At 37.0% G+C, this 19,504-nt stretch overlaps 1 protein-coding gene across 1 annotated transcript in view; it reads left to right on the plus strand.

Annotated features, from left to right (window-relative positions):
• LOC121295005 (otogelin-like) overlaps window positions 1–19,504 on the plus strand; it is a 52,147-nt gene that overhangs the window by 22,965 nt on the left and 9,678 nt on the right. The window contains exons 21-38 of the mRNA XM_041219269.1: window positions 402–509; window positions 1,907–2,045; window positions 2,607–2,741; window positions 2,950–3,096; window positions 3,496–3,615; window positions 4,113–4,229; window positions 6,073–6,229; window positions 6,548–6,574; window positions 6,896–7,063; window positions 7,981–8,263; window positions 10,279–10,283; window positions 10,444–10,552; window positions 11,142–11,221; window positions 11,802–16,996; window positions 17,311–17,488; window positions 17,941–18,086; window positions 18,491–18,580; window positions 19,256–19,442. Coding sequence (XP_041075203.1) covers window positions 402–509; window positions 1,907–2,045; window positions 2,607–2,741; window positions 2,950–3,096; window positions 3,496–3,615; window positions 4,113–4,229; window positions 6,073–6,229; window positions 6,548–6,574; window positions 6,896–7,063; window positions 7,981–8,263; window positions 10,279–10,283; window positions 10,444–10,552; window positions 11,142–11,221; window positions 11,802–16,996; window positions 17,311–17,488; window positions 17,941–18,086; window positions 18,491–18,580; window positions 19,256–19,442 — 7,391 coding nt within the window. The remainder of the gene's footprint in view (window positions 1–401; window positions 510–1,906; window positions 2,046–2,606; window positions 2,742–2,949; window positions 3,097–3,495; window positions 3,616–4,112; window positions 4,230–6,072; window positions 6,230–6,547; window positions 6,575–6,895; window positions 7,064–7,980; window positions 8,264–10,278; window positions 10,284–10,443; window positions 10,553–11,141; window positions 11,222–11,801; window positions 16,997–17,310; window positions 17,489–17,940; window positions 18,087–18,490; window positions 18,581–19,255; window positions 19,443–19,504) is intronic.

A 19,504-nucleotide genomic window follows, 5' to 3' on the forward strand; every position in this document is an offset into this window, starting at 1 on the left:
TATATATTTGTATTGTTGATATTTATTTTGTGGATGCTTTCTTAATACTTGAATAAAATTCTTATTGAATTGCTTTTTTGTTGTTGTTGTTGTTGTTGTTTTTACTTTGCCAGAATCACGCTGTTGTTTTAAAAATGGAGTACTAGATTAATTAGTCATTTCTCCAGACACTCCAGGTTTGTTTTCTGAAAGGAAAAAGTACCAATTACACTAAAACGAAAAAATGTAAGGCTACTTACACAAGCCCCTCAATCAAATATCTCAACTTTTTTGGGTTCTTTGAGAAACTCAAGAAGACTCATTTTGATAATCCATGTACTTTTACTAACACAGTACTCCTTGGCCAATGCGTGAACTACAGTACTTAATGCAATTAATATTATTCTGTTTTCATTTGGTAGGCTTTTGAAACATGGTGATGAATGCTTTGAACCTGTTGCGTGTCCATGTTTGTGGAAAGGAAAAGAATATTATCCTGGGGACAAAGTAACTTCTCCATGTCATAACTGGTAAGTATACACCCAATTATTAGAATTAATGGTACCTTATATGTTTTGACAGCACGATACTTTGTATATAAGAAGAATTCTGAGTTTGAAACATAAATCCTGCATCTAAAACAATGGTCCTTGTAACATGCAAGACCTGGTGGTACCAAGCTGTGGACCTCCTGTTACCTCCAGGTATTTTAACCAGCAAATCTGAAGCATTTTCTTTACCTATGTGACTGCTGAAGGAGTGGTATGAGATTATGAGTCTATTTTTCACTGTCCTTTAATAATAACACATGGTTTACTTAATTTAGTAATGTTACAGTGTTCCAATTACACCTATTTTATATTTTCCTTAACTATTGTAATTACATTAATTTTCTTATTGCATGCTTTTTGAGTAAGAGGAATATTTTCAACAGAATTTATGAGGGGTTACTTGACTTGGGGAAGGTGTGAGAATAAAAGTAATTTTAATCTCTGGGGATTCAAAGTGATAGCTGGACACGGCTCTCCCAATTTTACTACGGAGGTTAGTCATTCAGTTGTTGATCAGTAATATAAAAAGACGACACTAATTAATAACACCTGTTCTATAACCACTGCTTACTGATGATGAAACACTTCACCTTGAGCCCTGCTCTCAAAGCTTACTCTTTCATTGGTCTACAATGATTATGTCAGACAAGTCAAGGTAAATAAATAAATAATTTTAAAAGGTTGTAGTATAATAGTGATAATGGCATTGCTTCATTATCATTGATAGTGAACTCCAAAGTTTAAGAAAAGACCACTGTTCTAGAATATTTTCCTACTAGTGAAACAAATAGAACGTTTTTTTATGTATTATTTGCTGTTCATTCGTTGTGTGTTTTTAATATATGTTTTCTTTGATTTACTAAAATAATACAGCATTTAACAGTAATATTTTTGAAAAACATTTCCAGCTTGGGCTTGATTTGAACCCAGATTGCACAGACTAACTGTGGGGAAGGTCACTTGATCACCCAGTCCCTTTGTCTGCTGTAAAAGCTTCAAGCCTGCTGAGTTTTTAGAAACAGCCCTGGTATTATTGTCTGTTTTTCTTGTGACTCAACTTTTCCTTCTAGGGATACAGTAAATGATTTCACAGTGAACACAGTCATAGAGAAGTCAATCTTTCCCATTCATCTTGGAAATTCTTGCAGCAGTGTAGGAAGAAAAGATAAGGATGACAGCTTAATGAAGTATGAAATGGTGATTCAACATTTGGCAATCACCTCTGTACTTTTTGTTGATAATTGTATCCTCACTATAAAGGAAATGGAATCCATTACAGATCCATTAAAAACGACAGGAGTTTTAGCATTACTTGGTTAAAACTGGGCTTTCTGTCAGATTTGCAAAGGTTTGAAGAATAATAATACGCCTTTTAGTGTTTGCCAGCATGGATCATTTCAATGCATCTTCCATCCATGCCCATCAATGTGCACAGCTTACGGAGATCGCCACTACAGGACTTTTGATGGACTCCTATTTGATTACATTGGAGCCTGCAAGGTCTATTTAGTAAAGGTAAGAACTATGAGGAAACTTGCTCCTATTTCAAAGTACAGTTACACATAACGGAATGTAATCACATAGAGCATTTTAGATTCTGTGTATTTTTTTACTATATAAAATATGATGGTATAATAGACAAACATAATTACCATTATAAAAGTTTGAAAATGTATGTTTGCATGGTATTCTTCTATTTTTACCGAGCTTTTCCTATGGTTATACTATGCATTTAACATAGTTGGTGTGCCATGTTTTTGTTAATATGCTTTACCATACCTCATTGTGCTTTACAATGCTTGCATATGCTTTACTATGCTTTCCCTGCGCTTTAGTACATTCTGCTATGTTTTTACTCTGGGAAACCTTTGTACGGGCAGTTACTAAACATTGGGGCCAAATCACATGAATTGTTTAAAACTTTTGAATTTTGATCAATACAGAGTTAAAGAGCAGCAATATTCAGATCTCACACTGTTTAGATCATTAAAATAGACGCACACAAACAACCTTCTCTTGTTTCTTGCTATAATGTCTGTCTATATCTATATATCTGGTTTTATTTTTTTTCTACAGAGTAATATCGACTTAACTATGAGCGTCGCTGCAGAAAATGTGGATTGCTATGAAAGTGGAGTCATCTGTAGGAAATCATTATTAATCAACATCGGGAGGTCGTTCATCATGTTTGACGATGACAGTGGAAAACCAGTAAGTTGTGGTACTTCATCTATAACCCATAGCCATAAAAAAAACTTCAAAGAACTAGATGTCCATTTTCAATGTCTTACTTCTGAACTTTTTTTGTTAAATATCTTCCAATTAAAATGCAGGTATTGACTTTAAAAAACAGCAGGCTTATTGAGATTTGTGTTTGCCATTCTACCAGTCTTAATTATGTGTATTTCTTCCTGAACAGAACCCCTCAAGTCTGATAGATAAGAGGCAACCTGTATTTATATGGCAAGCAGGTTATTACACCATTGCCCATATCCCTACCGAAGATGTCACTGTGCTTTGGGACAGAAAAACAACCATACATATCCAGGTTGGACCTCGTTGGCAGGTGAGCATGCATTCATTCATTCATTCATTCACAGATCAAATTATTGTACAGAGCTGATTATCCAAGCCTGCTGTCTGGATTGTCAATTAACTGCATCACTACCTGGTCCCAAGAAAACATGCAAAAGTTATTTTGATTTTAAAGCCTACAAAGGTTAATAAATAGCAGTACTGCACTTTTAAAGCAGAAAAAGCATCCTGACAAATTGAGGAAAACATTGTTTTTCATGGTGAAAGTTTTTCTCTGGTTGTATGCACATTATCAAAGCTGACGGTAATACAGGCCACAGAACAGGAGAGACAACGGGCCAGGGATAGAGTTTAATTAACTACATTGTCCTTCTGTTGTTATGAAGGAAAACATTGCAAAGGTTAATATTGCTGACATTACTTTTTTAAGGGTAAACTGACTGGACTCTGTGGGAATTTTGACCTGAAGACAGTAAGTGAAATGAGAACTCCTGAAAACATTGAATCTGCAACACCGCAGGAGTTTGGGAACAGCTGGACAGCTGCAGAGGTAACAATGCATCTGAACAGAGTTGTGCTTATATTATATCACTTCAGATCAGCTAAGGATCACGCAACTCAGCTCAGTGTTGGGGTGCACAAGCCTGTAGCTTTACTGTACCAGGAGCTCGTGTCACACAAAATTTGGTCTTCCCTGGAATGGTTCCCCCACTGGACTAAATTTAGATCAGCCAATGAAATCCTCAAAATGCTCAAAAAAAGATTTATGTAAATGTCACATTTCTTTTCCGCATAAATGAATTCCGATACAATTCACAATTCAATAAATATTTGGATTACATTCAAAGTAGTATACTGTACATGACTAGTAAAACACATTTGTAAATATATTTACTTTCTTTAAGATTCAAATGTTTTAAATTGTATAACATATTAATTATATTATACTTTTGCAGGGCTTAAAAACCCATGATTTTTAAAAAAATTAATTTTTTTAAAGTTCCCCTTTTTTGTTGACTTTCCAGTGTTTTTTTTTCCCCCAATTAGTGTGTGAACAGCCCTGATATCCGCAACCCTTGCAGCATGAACCCTCTGAGGGAGCCATTTGCCAAGAGGGAGTGCGGGATCCTGCTGGGTGAAGTTTTTCAAGCCTGCCATCCAGTGGTGAGTATAAGTAATAATGCTTAAAAATGTTTTAAAACCTGCAATTACATGTTTTGTATTGAACTGTGTTGGACTGTATGTATATTACATTTAAAATCCTATTATATGCATTCTCTATATTCTCTGTTGCCGTTTCTACTCAGATCATTATTTACCAGACTTAATATCTGTTCCACTTACCGACCGTTTCAGTCACTTCTACGAACTGAATTTCTGAAGCACAGGGTTTAAAAATTAGCACAAGAGCTCAGAACTATTACAATAATTGAGAGAGCAAGAGAGAGCGAGAGAGCGAGTGAGCGAGAGAGCAAGAGAGATTTTTTAAAGACCAGATCATTCACTCATATGTGGGTATCTTTGCCAGAAACCTAAGAACCTAAACAGCTGTTTTAACCATATCCAATCGTATCAACTCAAGCAGAACATGGGCTTTGTCACTCATAAATCCTCAGTCTTTAGAGGAGGAGTAGGAAGGGTCTTAAAAGTGGTTCCTTTTTGTACACACACACACACACACACACACACACACACACAGACACACACACCCAACATCAGTGTACTGTAAATTCCGTCTAGGGGTATAAATAGACAAAAGGTCAGTTATGTAAGGGGGAAACATACCCTTCAAAGTCTTAAAAGTTCATCACAAGATTTTCAAGTCAATGCAAAATTTAACAAGAAGCCAATGTAAGGATTTCAGAACAGGGGTAATATGATCACCAGATCGAGACCTTGTCAAAACCCTGGCTGCTGAGTTTTGATCATACTGCAATTTTGTTTACAGTGTTCTTGGTAACCCCAGCAAGCAGGGCATTACAGTAGTCAAGTCTGGACAAGACAAAGGCATTGACCAGTTTCTCCACAGCAGGCGTTCCAGCCAAAAGTGTATCACACCTAGCTTGCAAATCTTTATCAATCATTTTTATCAAACATTCGTAACCTCATTACTCTCTGACCATTCACCCTATTTAATATAAAATTTGATACAATGGATGCTGCTGCTAATATGAGTGTCCTGCTTGCTTGCATTTGGGTAAAGCAACCTGTCTTAAAATGTTTTAATAGGTTGTTCATCCATTTGACAAACACTAGTAACTTGAGTCTGCTTGCCAACACACCTCAGCCCTGACCTGGGGGGAGGGACCATCCACTTCTGGACAAAGGGGGAGGGGAAGGGGGGTATCATTCTTTGCTGGTTCAGCTGTTTTCAAGTGTTGGTTTGGTGGTGTGGGTCCAGGGTTGAGCTGAGGCCATTAGGCTTGTTTAATCTGGCTAGTCCAGAACCCAGCACTAGCAGAAGTATTAATATGCATAAGACCATCTCCTCTTGCTGAACCATTCAAAGAATGGCAACTTTATATGATAGACAACCTTAACCTGAAATAGATTTCAGGTGCCCACTTGAGAGCACAGTACCTACAAGAATATTCGCCTGTACAGCAATTCACACCAATGCACACTTGCAAATCATTTTAGATCTATTATTAAAACCCCCAACATTATTAAACATATACTGTACAACATTTCATATCAATCCAACAAGGCGGTCATAGGTTTTAAGGCACACAAGCTTTCACAGAAACTTCTAAACAAGAAAATATGTTGCTTGCACTGACCAGATAACTTACTTCATTTATCTTGTAAGGCTGTTTCTAGAATTAATACTGTAGGAGTCAAAATGCTTTCCTGATAGATTGCTTGCTGTCTAATGTAATGGTGCTCTCCACCTGAATAAACATTGATTTTTATGAAATGTATACATATCACTAGTTCAGCATATACAAAGTCGCACAATAGCAAACCTACACAGAAACAACATGTCTGACCTTTTTTTAACGAACAGGTTGATGTCACCTGGTTTTATATGAACTGCCTCACTGACACCTGTGGCTGTAATCGTGGGGGGGACTGCGAATGTTTCTGCACCAGCGTCTCGGCCTACGCACATCGCTGCTGTCAACAAGGAATAGCTGTCGACTGGCGCTCACCCACTGTCTGCCGTAAGCATTACTGAAGCTCGTTTACTGACTGCTTAGAATATCAACTGGAAAAACTATTCAAGGTGTCTGCCACACCTTGAAACTGCATGATTATTTGTGTATCTACTTATTGCCATTCCTGTTATTTTTCATATTTTTGTGAATAATAATAATAATAATAATAATAATAATAATAATAATAATTATAATTATAATTATTATTATTATTATTATTATTATTATTATTATTATTATTTTAAAAAAATAAATAAATAAAATGAATCCAGTATGTTAGCACCATTCAACACATACAACATATTCTCTTTTTGTCTTTTGCAGCATATGACTGTGAATTTTACAACAAAGGTAACTTTTTAAATATTATTATTATTCAGTCATCAATCTATTATACATATACATCATCTAAGTATATTTATTATGACAATTGCTTTACAAAAGGTGGAACCTGCAGCAGGAGACAATAGCTAGAGAATTGCTGTTAGACCTCTAGAGGGCAGTAGATCTTTATTTCTAAAATTATGCTATCAATTTATGTTGTAAAAGAAAACAAAAAATATGTTAATAAATTTCTATTTGAGAAAATAGAAACCAAATCCAAAATAACAACCAGGTTACTTGAAAATAATTATGCTGTGGCATTGAGTAACGCATTACTTTTCTCCCCAGTTCTGGGAAAAGGCCCTTTCAAATTAGTCACTTGCTTGGAGAGTGAAACAGTCTTGGCAGCCAATTTCTCTGGCGGTGCTGCTTTCCCAGTACAGGGAGCCGTCTCCATTCCAGGAGTGGCCATGCTCTTTATGCTGACCCCAGGATTGTCCAGGTCCAAACCACACGGTGAGCGCACACTGGAATCATATTCACTCACACTCTTCAACTTGACATGTCATTGCATTGTGCACACTGAGAACATATGTGCAATTTTCAAGTAGTAAATAAGAGTATAACTCCCTCCTGTATTTTATGGGCTGGGTGATTCTGTTTTTCAGGGTGCCAGTTTACATGGTCGTAGTAGCAGATGTTCCCCACTGTGAAAGTAACACCTTTGTATATCGGCTTTGTGCCACTCATAACATTGTATCAGGTTATGTGACGTCTTGTGAAGTCTGAGATATAATGTGTACAAAAATCTGATCTTAAATTAACATTTGCTTCTAAACAGTAATATAATAATGTATAATAATGTAATATAATGCAAGTCAGACTCCAGGATAAATCAATACTGTTTGGTGCATGGCCCATATGTTTGTTGTTAATGTCTGCAGCAGTGCTCTGCTGACACATAAAAATAAAAAGTGAATAAAAGGACAAGAAATCAACAGCATTTAATTACATAGATAAAATAGGTTATGTGTACCAATTTCATGTTAAGATGGCAACTGTTCAGATTTTAACACAAAAACAAAAAGAAAAATAAAGTTGCTGCCATTATGTCCAAATAATGTGTAATCTGCCCATTGTCTAACAACAGAAAGAAATACATACCTCTGCATATGTATTCCTCTGTAATTCATGTATAACAGGTGCCCCTGCCTATAGACATAATCTATATTCTACTTTCAAGACAGTTGTTTCTGATCTGTAGTGTAAAATTAGGGTGCTGCATTACATAAACTTTGTATTACTTTCTAACTTAATCTCACTTTCAACTATAACACCGTTAAAAAACAAAACAAAACAAAACAAAAAAAAAAACACTTGCCAATATAGACATTTTTTGCTTTTTAAATATATATATATATTTTTCTTCTCAGATGCAACCCTAGTTTCATTAGAGGCTGCAGAAAGGCCAAATTATTTCCTGCATTTGGGACCCAGTGGATATCTCCGTATGAGCAAGTGGGAAGAGAGTGAGCGATTTCAAGAGGAGTCTACGTTTATTATTCATAAGGACACTTGGCTTGCAGGCTACGATTCCTTTGAATCCTACATGAAGCCTGGGTTCTTTGTTCACTATATGTTGTCTTCCATTCACCTAATGAAATATAACCACTCTGGAGGCTTCAGGCAGGCAACCCTTTTTAAACTTGAAGGTCAGTAAAATAATTAGCAGTTTTTATTTTTCTTGTCATGGATGAGATGGGTTAGGGTTAGATGTTATTGTGAAAACTGACATAGTAAAAGAAAAGGAAACAATCTGATATGCAAAAAAACAACCAGACTTGCAAAACAAACATCATGCCCACTGCAATAGTACTAGTGGTAGCTTTAAGAATATCCAAAGGTTTTGCAGATGGTGTTATATTTGAAATTATAAGGAACATGGACTTTAAAATAGGTATTATTAGATACAAATCAAGAAAATTTAAAAGAACCTTATAAAGAAAGTAGAGGAGAATGGTCCATTTGTTAGTATTTTGAAAGGAAAAACAGCTTTGAGGACAATGAGGATCTAAATATTGTACTTGAAAAGTACTGTAACAGTATCTTAGTGGGTCCTTTGACATTTAAGACATAGAACAAGGACTGCATTGGGACAAAGTCACCCACTGGTATATGTTTCATAGTCTTCTGTTAACAAAACAATCAATGCATGTGTTAATGGCTGCATTGTGAGTCTGCTTATGTTTTGAATTGCATTGTATAGCCAGACCGATGCAGCTGTTGACTGGCACACTCCAACTCCACAGAAATGACAGGTTTTGTCAATGCCAAATGCCTGTTGTCCACCGGCAAATGTCTTTAATCATGGGGATGTTGAGATCTTGAGAGACGGCATGCATGGACTGCAGCTAAGTTTTGGATGTTAAAAAAACATTAAAGTCAAGCTCCTTTTCTAAAAAGGCACTAGGAAGAATTCGGTCTTCGCTTTAATCTTGAGGGAAGGGGTAAGGGGTAGCGTCCTAAAACCGAGCTGCGATCCTCAGTGGTGATGCAGTAACACAAACTGGTATGCCATTTAAAACGTAAAGTCCTTGCTCTCCAGCTCTTTATGCCAAAAATCTGATCTATGCCGAAAACAATTTACCTCAGCAAGAAGGATAAGATCAAATGATCGTGAGGCATTTCATTAATCACCACATCCGAGGGCTCAGATTTCTGAGATGTATAAGCAAAGCAACATGGGACTCAAACCTTTCCCCAGCACACTTCTGCTGGCCTGGCCTGCTGAGGCAGGGTAATTATGCAGTCTAAAAATACAGCAGCATTTGTTTTTGTTAATGGAAAAGTTACACCAGCTCCAGAGTGTAGAGGCAAAAGCAGATTGGGTTTCCTGCTGACTGCTGTAAATGCCTGGCATATTAGATCAGAGAAGGTCCATTGGGGGTGCAGCAATCCCAAAGAGAGAAGAGGATGAGTATTCAAGACAGAATAATAGGGAATCTTCTGACAGCCCCAACTCAATCTTACAGCTACTAGTCTGATAGTCCTGTTTTGATTAATTTAACAGGGCTTGATGTTCGTGAAACTGGTTTTCCTATAAGGGTTTGCAGTCCTGTGTTTAAATACACAATCTAAGCTTAGAGAAAGTTTAGAAAACAATTTCCATTAACTTAGTTATAAAATGATACAAATGTTTCAACGAGAAATCTATGTGTCCAAAGTCTTTTGAGTTACATTTGTTATATCATACATTTTTAGTACCGATTGTATTTCTAATTAAGTGATATGGTACACACGAAATGTTCTTTAATTTAGTGTAAATGTGGTAAAAGCAATCATTATGGTTGGCTGATGTTGTTTAAAAATATATAAAACATTACAATGTATAGATATAATGTGACAATTTATTTTGAAAGGAAAATAAAACTTACAAAACTAGTAACAGCTTGGAAAGTTAATGACAGAAAGCTGTGACACAGTTTTTTGGTACTAGTTATGTAACATTAACAGTTCAAGTGTTCTTTCAGAATTGTTCTTTTTGTGCAAATTCAGTGACAGTCCTGTTTTAAATGTGTTTTAAAAGACCAAGCAGACATGAAGGTTGAAATGAGTATTAAAAGGAACAGTAGAGGGCAGTGTATGCACTTTACATTACAGCTTTGTATATTTATTCTATACTTGCTTTGTTTTGCAACTCTTTTATGCACCTGACATCATCTAGAAAGTAGTGTCTGTGCTGAAATACAATTACTTTGTGAGCCTGCAGAAGTTGAATTATTTCTAGAACCTTTCGTAATCTGCTTCTGGAACAGCCGCTGCCAACAGGAATTCTACAGCAATTCTCCTGTCTATTATCAGTAAAATACAGCTAACATGTATGCTTTTTCTAGAAGCTGAATTCCCATCCCATTCAACCTGTCAGTGGAGATATGATGCCTGTGTGAGTGCGTGCTACAGAAGTTGTAGCGACCCCGCAGGAGAGGCCTGTAACACAATACCAAAGTATGTGGGAACGCATGTACACATGTGGGGAAAACATTTTTATGAATTCTCAATTTCAATGAACGTGAAAGGATATATTTTTCATTCCCATCAAAATACTACATTTATTCTTTAGAATATTTGAGTAAAGTAATGGTAACTCTACAAAGCCTGTAAATTCAGTTTTTTTTTATTGATAGTCAGTTTGACCTGTTACTAATAGCTCTGCTACGGCACATGTACAGTATGTGCACAATAGCTTGCAGCATACATGTGATTTGTAAATGTTTTCTTTTATCGAGGTTTATGTAGCTGTCTCTATGAAAGCTTGTAACTTGGATAAGCCTTCATAATGGCAAACACCTTTTTAGTTTACTTCTGTACATTTATTATTATAATAACCTTTAGTATTAAGCAAATTCAAGCAACGTCATCTGTTCTTTTTAACCTGTGATTTCAGACGGCAATAGTTTTGTTGATTCTTAACCTCTGCGTGACACAGGGCAATAGTTGATCCACTAGCGTGACTTTTTTTTTTGGTCAAGTGACTAGGTATGAGTTGAAATCTAAGGGTTTAATAAGACTCAATGAGAAGTGTTTCATCTTTCAGAGTGGAAGGATGTATGCCACAATGCCCACACAACATGGTGCTGGATGAAGTAACCCAAAAATGTGTCTATCTTGAGGACTGTAAGCGATCAAATTCTTTCAAAGTTCAAACAAATATTTTATTAATATTACTACTTGAATTAGCTGAAGAAAATGTACCATAAGTAACATATTACAGTAATCTCAAATGAAAAATAAATCCTGGTACCCTATCAAATTACCTTAAAAACAAAGGAGTTAAACTGTTAAAATATTGTCTATACTTGTCTAAATTGATAGCTGCTTTTTACATTTTTTTTAAAGGGATGACATTATTTACAAAATTGAATTAAAAAAATTGACTTCAATGAACACTTTCTTCTCTCCCCCAGCAAGGTGAAAGATTATCATGATATTAATACAGTAAAAACTACACTTTGCACATGCTCTTAGGCTTATTCTTTGAGCCCTGTGTATATTACATCATCACTGTAAAATATCAAGTTTCTTAGAAGTTGAAATATTCATTCCAACATCTGTTTAATTAAGCTTTAAGCAATAATCTTAAATGCCAAATCACGGGTGCTAGGATTTTACTTCTGCCAGAAGTAATGCATTTAGCTTTTTTTTTTTTCTTAAATATCTGTACTTATCTAACAGTTGTTTTATTATTTATCCCCAGGCATTAAGCCAGCAGTTGCTGTTGAGCCAAGTACTCCCCAAAGTGCAGTATCAACACCTGGAGCTGTCACTTCACCCTCTGTTAATGCTACCGTTTCACTGGGTTCAACCCTGCCCACCACTGCACCCACTGCTGCAGCAGGAACCACAACAGAAACTCAACGCCCCTCCCCAACACCCACTTCATCACCACAAGCCTCTTCCGTGACGACCATCTCACCCAAACCTTTAGGTACTACCATTCAGACCACGCCAGGTAATGATACAACAGAATCACTTTTTACGACTGTCACAACACGGGAACCTAATGTCACCAAACCCGAAGGAGCGGTTACTTTTTCACCGACAGCATCCAGCTTGACGTTGGTTACTGAGTCAATAACGACAACTGCAAAAACATCTGCGACTTCAGCTAGCATCCCGATTAGCACAAGTGAGCGTCAGACTACACCAACTTCTCCATACACCACAGGAACAACCACAGAAAGCACAAAAACCTCTTCTGCAGCTGGGGCATTTTTGCAGACCACGACTACTAAACCATCAGAAACCTCCAAAGTGACAACTATTTCTGTAGTTTCAGAAACGGAGTTGCTTCCTACAGTGGACTGGACATCAAGTGCCATAGAATCGCCATCCAAAGCTACGACAGTATTGACAAGCACATCCCCCCGACCTCTCAAGGAGACAGAAAAGACAACAGCGTCTACAGCTGAAGTGACTGGTTTACCTGCTTATACAAGCACCAGTACAGGGACAACAAAACAACCACGGACTTCAAGAGATACAGAAACATCTTCTGCAACAGTAGCCCCTACAACAGTGTATATAGATACCAGTACAAAGGTGGTGGATAAAACTGTTTCTCCACTGACTACTAAACCCCTGACTTCTGAAAGTACAGTATACTCTTCTCCATTTAAAACTGTAAAAACATCAGCGTATATCACACCAGACACCAAATCTCTTACTACTGAAACAATAACTTCAACAAGTACTGTTTATTTCCCTTCAGTTGAGACTGGAAAAACAACACTTAGAACTGTAGAAACTACACCTCAACTTTCTACTGACCTGACAACTTCAAAAAGCCCTGGTTATTCTCCTCCTGTTGAGACTGGAAAAACAACACTTACAGAAACTACACCTCAACTAACCACTTCAAAAATCCTTGGTTATTCCCCTCTAATTGAAACTGGAAAAACAACACTTACAGAAACTACACCTCAACTCCCTACTGAACTGACAACTTCAAAAAGCCCTGGATATTCCCTTCCAATTGAAACTGGAAAAACAACACTTAGAACTGTAGAAACTACACCTCAACTAACCACTTCAAAAAGCCTTGGTTATTCCCCTCCAATTGAAACTGGAAAAACAACACTTAGCACTGTAGAAACTACACCTCAACTAATCACTTCAAAAAGCCCTGGTTATTCCCCTCTAATTGAAACTGGAAAAACAACACCTACAGAAACTACACGTCAACTTCCTACTGAACTAACAACTTCAAAAAGCCCTGGTTATTCCCCTCAAGTTGATACTGGAAAAACAACACTTAAAGAAACTACACCTCAACTGACAACTTCAAAAAGCCCTGGATATTCCCCTCTAATTGAAACTGGAAAAACAACACCTACAGAAACTACACATCAACTTCCTACTGAACTAACAACTTCAAAAAGTCCTGGTTATTCTCCTCTTGTTGAGACTGGAAAAACAACACTTACAACTGTAGAGACTAAACCTCAACTAACCACTTCAAAAAGCCCTGGTTATTCCCCTCCAATTGAGACTGGAAAAACAACACTTACAGAAACTACATCTCAACTAACAACTTCAAAAAGTCCTGGATATTCCCCTCCAATTAAAACTGGAAAAACAACACTTAGAACTGTAGAAACTACACCTAAACTAACCACTTCAAAAAGCCCTAGTTATTCCCCTCTAATTGAAACTGGAAAAACAACACCTACAGAAACTACACGTCAACTTCCTACTGAACTAACAACTTCAAAAAGTCCTGGTTATTCTCCTCTTGTTGAGACTGGAAAAACAACACTTACAGAAACTACATCTCAACTGACAACTTCAAAAAGCCCTGGATATTCCCCTCTAATTGAAACTGGAAAAACAACACCTACAGAAACTACACATCAACTTCCTACTGAACTAACAACTTCAAAAAGTCCTGATTATTCTCCTCTTGTTGAGACTGGAAAAACAACACTTACAACTGTAGAAACTAAACCTGAACTAACCACTTCAAAAAGCCCTGGTTATTCCCCTCCAGTTGAGACTGGAAAAACAACACTTACAGAAACTACATCTCAAGTAACAACTTCAAAAAGCCCTGGATATTCCCCTCTAATTGAAACTGGAAAAACAACACCTACAGAAACTACACATCAACTTCCTACTGAACTAACAACTTCAAAAAGTCCTGATTATTCTCCTCTTGTTGAGACTGGAAAAACAACACTTACAACTGTAGAAACTAAACCTGAACTAACCACTTCAAAAAGCCCTGGTTATTCCCCTCCAGTTGAGACTGGAAAAACAACACTTACAGAAACTACATCTCAACTAACAACTTCAAAAAGTCCTGGATATTCCCCTCCAATTAAAACTGGAAAAACAACACTTAGAACTGTAGAAACTACACCTCAACTAACCACTTCAAAAAGCCCTAGTTATTCCCCTCTAATTGAAACTGGAAAAACAACACCTACAGAAACTACACGTCAACTTCCTACTGAACTAACAACTTCAAAAAGTCCTGCATATATCTCTCCCTTTGAAACTTTAAAAACAACAGCACAAGAATTTAAGACACCACTAACTACTAAACCAGTAACTTCAGAAAGTACAATATATGTATCTCCATTTGAAATGGAAGAAACAACAGCACTTACTACACAGCTAACTATATCTGAATCTTCAGCTGCTTCTACAGTGTCTGCAGGACCAACAGTGTCATTAGGAACAACTGCATACCCCTCAGCATACACGCAGACTACTATAGGACTTATGACTGAGAAAACCACTTCATCATTCCCTACTAAACTTACAACCACAACAAAAACGACTGCATATCCAATAGAAAGGGTGAAAACAACCCCTGCTTCAGCTGTACCTTTAGCTTCCACAGAGAAGGGCCGAATCACACCAGAGGTACCTCCAACAACAATTGCTTCAACTGAGACATCATCATCTGCTCATCAAGTAGGTTTGGAAACCACCAAAACCACCACTTCTGCATCATCTAAAGAGACTACAACAGAAACAGTTGCATCAATGTCTGCTGAATTGACAAAAACAACCCTAACCACGTTGCACACAGTGGATAAAGTAGACACAAATATCACAACATTAGGGACCACCACAGTGTATCCATTCCTAACTGAACTCTCTAAAACTACCTCAGAACCTACTAAATCTGAGACAACAGTACCATTAACACTGTATTCAATGGCTTCTGAGAAGGTCTGGACAACAATAACCCCCATTACAACTAGTGCTGTATCAAAATCAATAACAAGCTCCACCACCCAAACATATCCAAGCTCAACAGAACATACTGCAGAGACGACAACGACAGGTTATATGTTCTCCACAACGCTTGTTATGCACCCGAGTACCACACCTCCACTAAGCTCTGAAGAGTTAGTTTCCACCGTGGCTACTGTACCATCATTACCACAGTTAACCACCTCCAAGACAACATCTCTCTACCAAACTCTCCCAGGTGGAACTTCATTAACAACAGGATATAGAAAAGAAAAGACAAGTACAGCTGAGCAGTCAGCCAAGCCAGTCACTCAATTTTCAGATACAACTGCAGAAACAGTGCAAAGCAGCTCTACAACTAACCTCACTTCCTCAACAACTTTAATAGAATCATCTACCACCAGTTTGCAGACTGTTACTTCACAATCCAAACCAACAACTACAGCAACCACCAGATCTGTATTTTCTACCATAAAAAGTACAGCTGAGACAACCCCAGGTAGAGAAAGTAAACATACTCCTTTTTCATCTGGTACAACTAAGACAGAAGCACCAGTATTACAATCCACAACTGCACAGCTGCTTGGTTCAACTCTATCTACAAGTAAAGTGACAACTTCATCAGAAACTCAGCCTGTTCAGACAACTGAAACTTCTACACTGTCAGCTCTAACCACTTCTCAACTGAAAACCGAGGTAACAAATGCTACAGCAGCCACAGGAAAGGAAGGAGCATCTACTCTTCCTCCAAAAAAAGAGGTGTCGACCACATTGTTAAGCACATCGCATGCACCAACACCAGTTGTAACTTTGAGAACAACGGGTACTTCACAGGTGACACCTGAAACAGCGGGCACTGTTACAACCACACCTCCAACACCAAAACCCACTTTGGCTACAACATCTCATACGACCACACTGTTCACTTCATCTACAGAAACACCAAAAGAAAAATGGACAACTATAGGCAAAATCCCCACTGAAGAGGTAACTGTATCAAGAACAATAGTACCTCTTTCTACTGCTACCACTTTACTAATCTACTCTCCAGTCACACCAAGTGCTATCACAACTGCAGCTACCACTGCATCCATACGGACAGAAAAGCAGACAACCCAAGCAGTCACTCCATCCAAACCAGTCATGACAGAGAGCGTGACTGCCGTGCTTAATGTCACAGTACCAGCTACAACTGGTAAAGAAACAACAACATCCATTACAACGGCAGCCCAAACCTCCACTGCGTCCTCATATAAAACAACTCAACCAGAAACCAGTACTGGTCAAACAACAAAACAGCCGGCTTCTACACTAGAATCAACTGCTGCAACTACTCAGGTTACTCCAAATGCTACCACAGCTGCAGAGAGTCTGAGGACAACTTCTTCTGAATACTGGTTAACAACATCTAAAGAAGCTGTTAGCAATATGACTGTATCTGTTCTTAGTACTGTTTCACCAACTTCATCTCCACCAGCAACAACAGCTGAAACACAGAGTTCTTCTGTATCAGGGTCATCAGTATTCACCTCCACCTCCACCTCCTATACAAATGCAACAGAGTACTGGTCCACTCAGACAACAGCACCCCTACTCAGCAGCAATGAAACTTTGACACCGTTATCACCTCAATCAACAACTGATCATACAACAACGACTTTAGTTACATCAACCAAGATGTGCACTGTAAGTAATTTATGTTGACTCAAGATAATATATAGTACTTCAACATATAAATGCATAAAGTTAAATACAGGCTACAATGGTGTGTTTGTGAATTCAGTACAAATGTAGAACTGCTGTACATACTGTATGAAGTTAGAGTTATAAAGTTGGTCCTTTTATACTATGTTTTGTGGTCGTTTTTGGGTAGAATGTAAGTGCAGTACAGTTGATTAGGAAGCAGGAGTGTCAAAGGGGCAGTTAGCTTTGTTATTTAAAAAAAAAGTTTGATTTGTTTAATTACTTTTTTTTTTTTTTTTTTTTTTTTTTTTTTACAGCCTCAATATTCTGAGATTATTGATGAATGCACAAAATATGTCTGCATGAACGGACAACTGATGCTGTTCAATAAATCCCAGAATTGTCCCTACAATGCAACGCCTCCTAATTGTGGTCTCCTGGGATTTGCTATACTGGTGAACGGTGACAAGTGCTGTCCACAGTGGGATTGCCCCTGTAAGTTCTGAAACCTGCCTGTGGAGAACAGTTCAGTGTTACATGTAACTGATACTTTAGATCTTTTTTTTTTTTTAAATTAGCAAAAATAGTTGCATTTTACAGGTGCAGATATGTCTTTTGTTTTCTACTGAGATTTGATAGCATTACAAAACATAGAAAAAGTACAGTACTGAAAATATGGTACTAAAAGATGCCAGTCGAAAAAAAAATGGTTAAAGCTATGAATTCAGTACAAGGGTTAGTATGAACAAACTTTGATTTGGCTAAAACACAATCTGTAAATTACGAACCATACCACTGTTACATGACCAGCCTAATGGGTTTCTAAGTGCAAGCACATTTAATCGAGCAGCGATACTGTAGTACAGTTTTAGATCAAGCTAAGCAATAAGATCTGAAGTTGTATTTATTTAGTTTCATTTTGTTCTTTTATCAATGTATTTCCCTAGGTCGCTGCTCTGTGTTTCCAGATTTAAACATTATCACCTTTGACGGTAATAGTGTGGCCATTTATAAAGCAGCTTCTTATATTGTAACTCAGCTGCCAAACGAAACTGTAAGCATTCAAGTTCAAGAGTGCCAAAGCTCAGACACGGTACGTTTTTCTGTTTTTAAACTTTAATTCTTAACTTCACCTGAAGCATTGTTTGTTAGTTTAACATGTTTGTAAAAGTCCATCATAGATGGATGAGTGTGCTATACGTTATTTTAAAAGCATTGGATTTGCAGTTATACTTATCCAATTTATCGTTTTTACTATGCAGTTGGTTTTGTTAACTTACTTTTTTTTTTTTTTTTTAAATCAACTCATTAGTTATGTGAACAAAGATGTTTATTTTTTGTTGGTACACAATTTATCATATGATGGGTTAAATCCTTTATAAAACAGTATTGAACTGTTTTTAAATTAAACATCATTATTTCTTTCAAGATGTCCAATTTTCACAAAAAGAACACACCTTTAATTCTGATATTTTCTTTTTTTATTTTGCATCACAGCTTCTATGGAATTTCACTAACCTATGCCTGGTAGCTCTCAATATAACGCACAAAGCACATCAAGTACTGATCGATCGTCTACAGAGAAGAGTAAGTCTCTCTGATTACGGTACTCTACTTCATTTCATACAATATACACAACATTTAGTAGACCCTGATATTGAAATGATACAGTGAATTGAAATACAAGCCACCTATGCACAGTTTTGTAACAGGTTGCTTGTATTATGGTAGCTGTACTGTTTTAATTATTCTTACTTTTAAAAAAAGTACATATTATAGAGTGTAAGATTCAAGCTGATTTTAACTCCGCTCAAGGTCAGAACAACCAGAAATCACAACGCCAGGGTAGATATCAGTTTCAGTCATCCCTTATAAGAGTCTGGCACACTATTTTTATGGGTATTTTTTAAGTTTTCCCATACTTTTCCCCACTGTTTGTCTTGGTTTACCATATGCTTTACCATACTTCATTACTCTTTACAATGCTTACCTATGCTTCACCACGCTTTTGCTATGATGTATTACATGTTGCTAGGCTTTTATTATAGTAAATAGAGAACCCTATACCAAGAGGACACAACAAAGTATGAATTTAAGATATCTAGCAGTTTCAGAAAGTTAATATTATTCAGGATTCTGTATATTATTATTATATTGTGAAAGCCTTTTATTGAGGTTTGAAAGAATAAACAAACAATACATGCAATTATAATCTAATATTTTACCCCCCCCCCCCCCCCCCCCCCCCCCAAAAACAAAAAGTTGTACGTGAACTCAAGGTATGCGCGGCCACGCTTTAGGAAAAATGGATTTGAAATCTTGGACACTGGTAACATGTATTTAATTAAGACCCCTGCTGGACTCAAGATCCAGTGGTTTCACAGCACTGGAATGATGGTCATTGAGACAGACAGTCCCAGCCACAAGCTCACCACAATGGGATTGTGCGGTATGTATTGGATAAACCGTATTATATCTATATATATATATATATATATATATATATATATA

This window comes from Polyodon spathula, chromosome 19 (assembly GCF_017654505.1).
Source record: "Polyodon spathula isolate WHYD16114869_AA chromosome 19, ASM1765450v1, whole genome shotgun sequence".
Lineage (NCBI taxonomy): Eukaryota > Metazoa > Chordata > Actinopteri > Acipenseriformes > Polyodontidae > Polyodon > Polyodon spathula.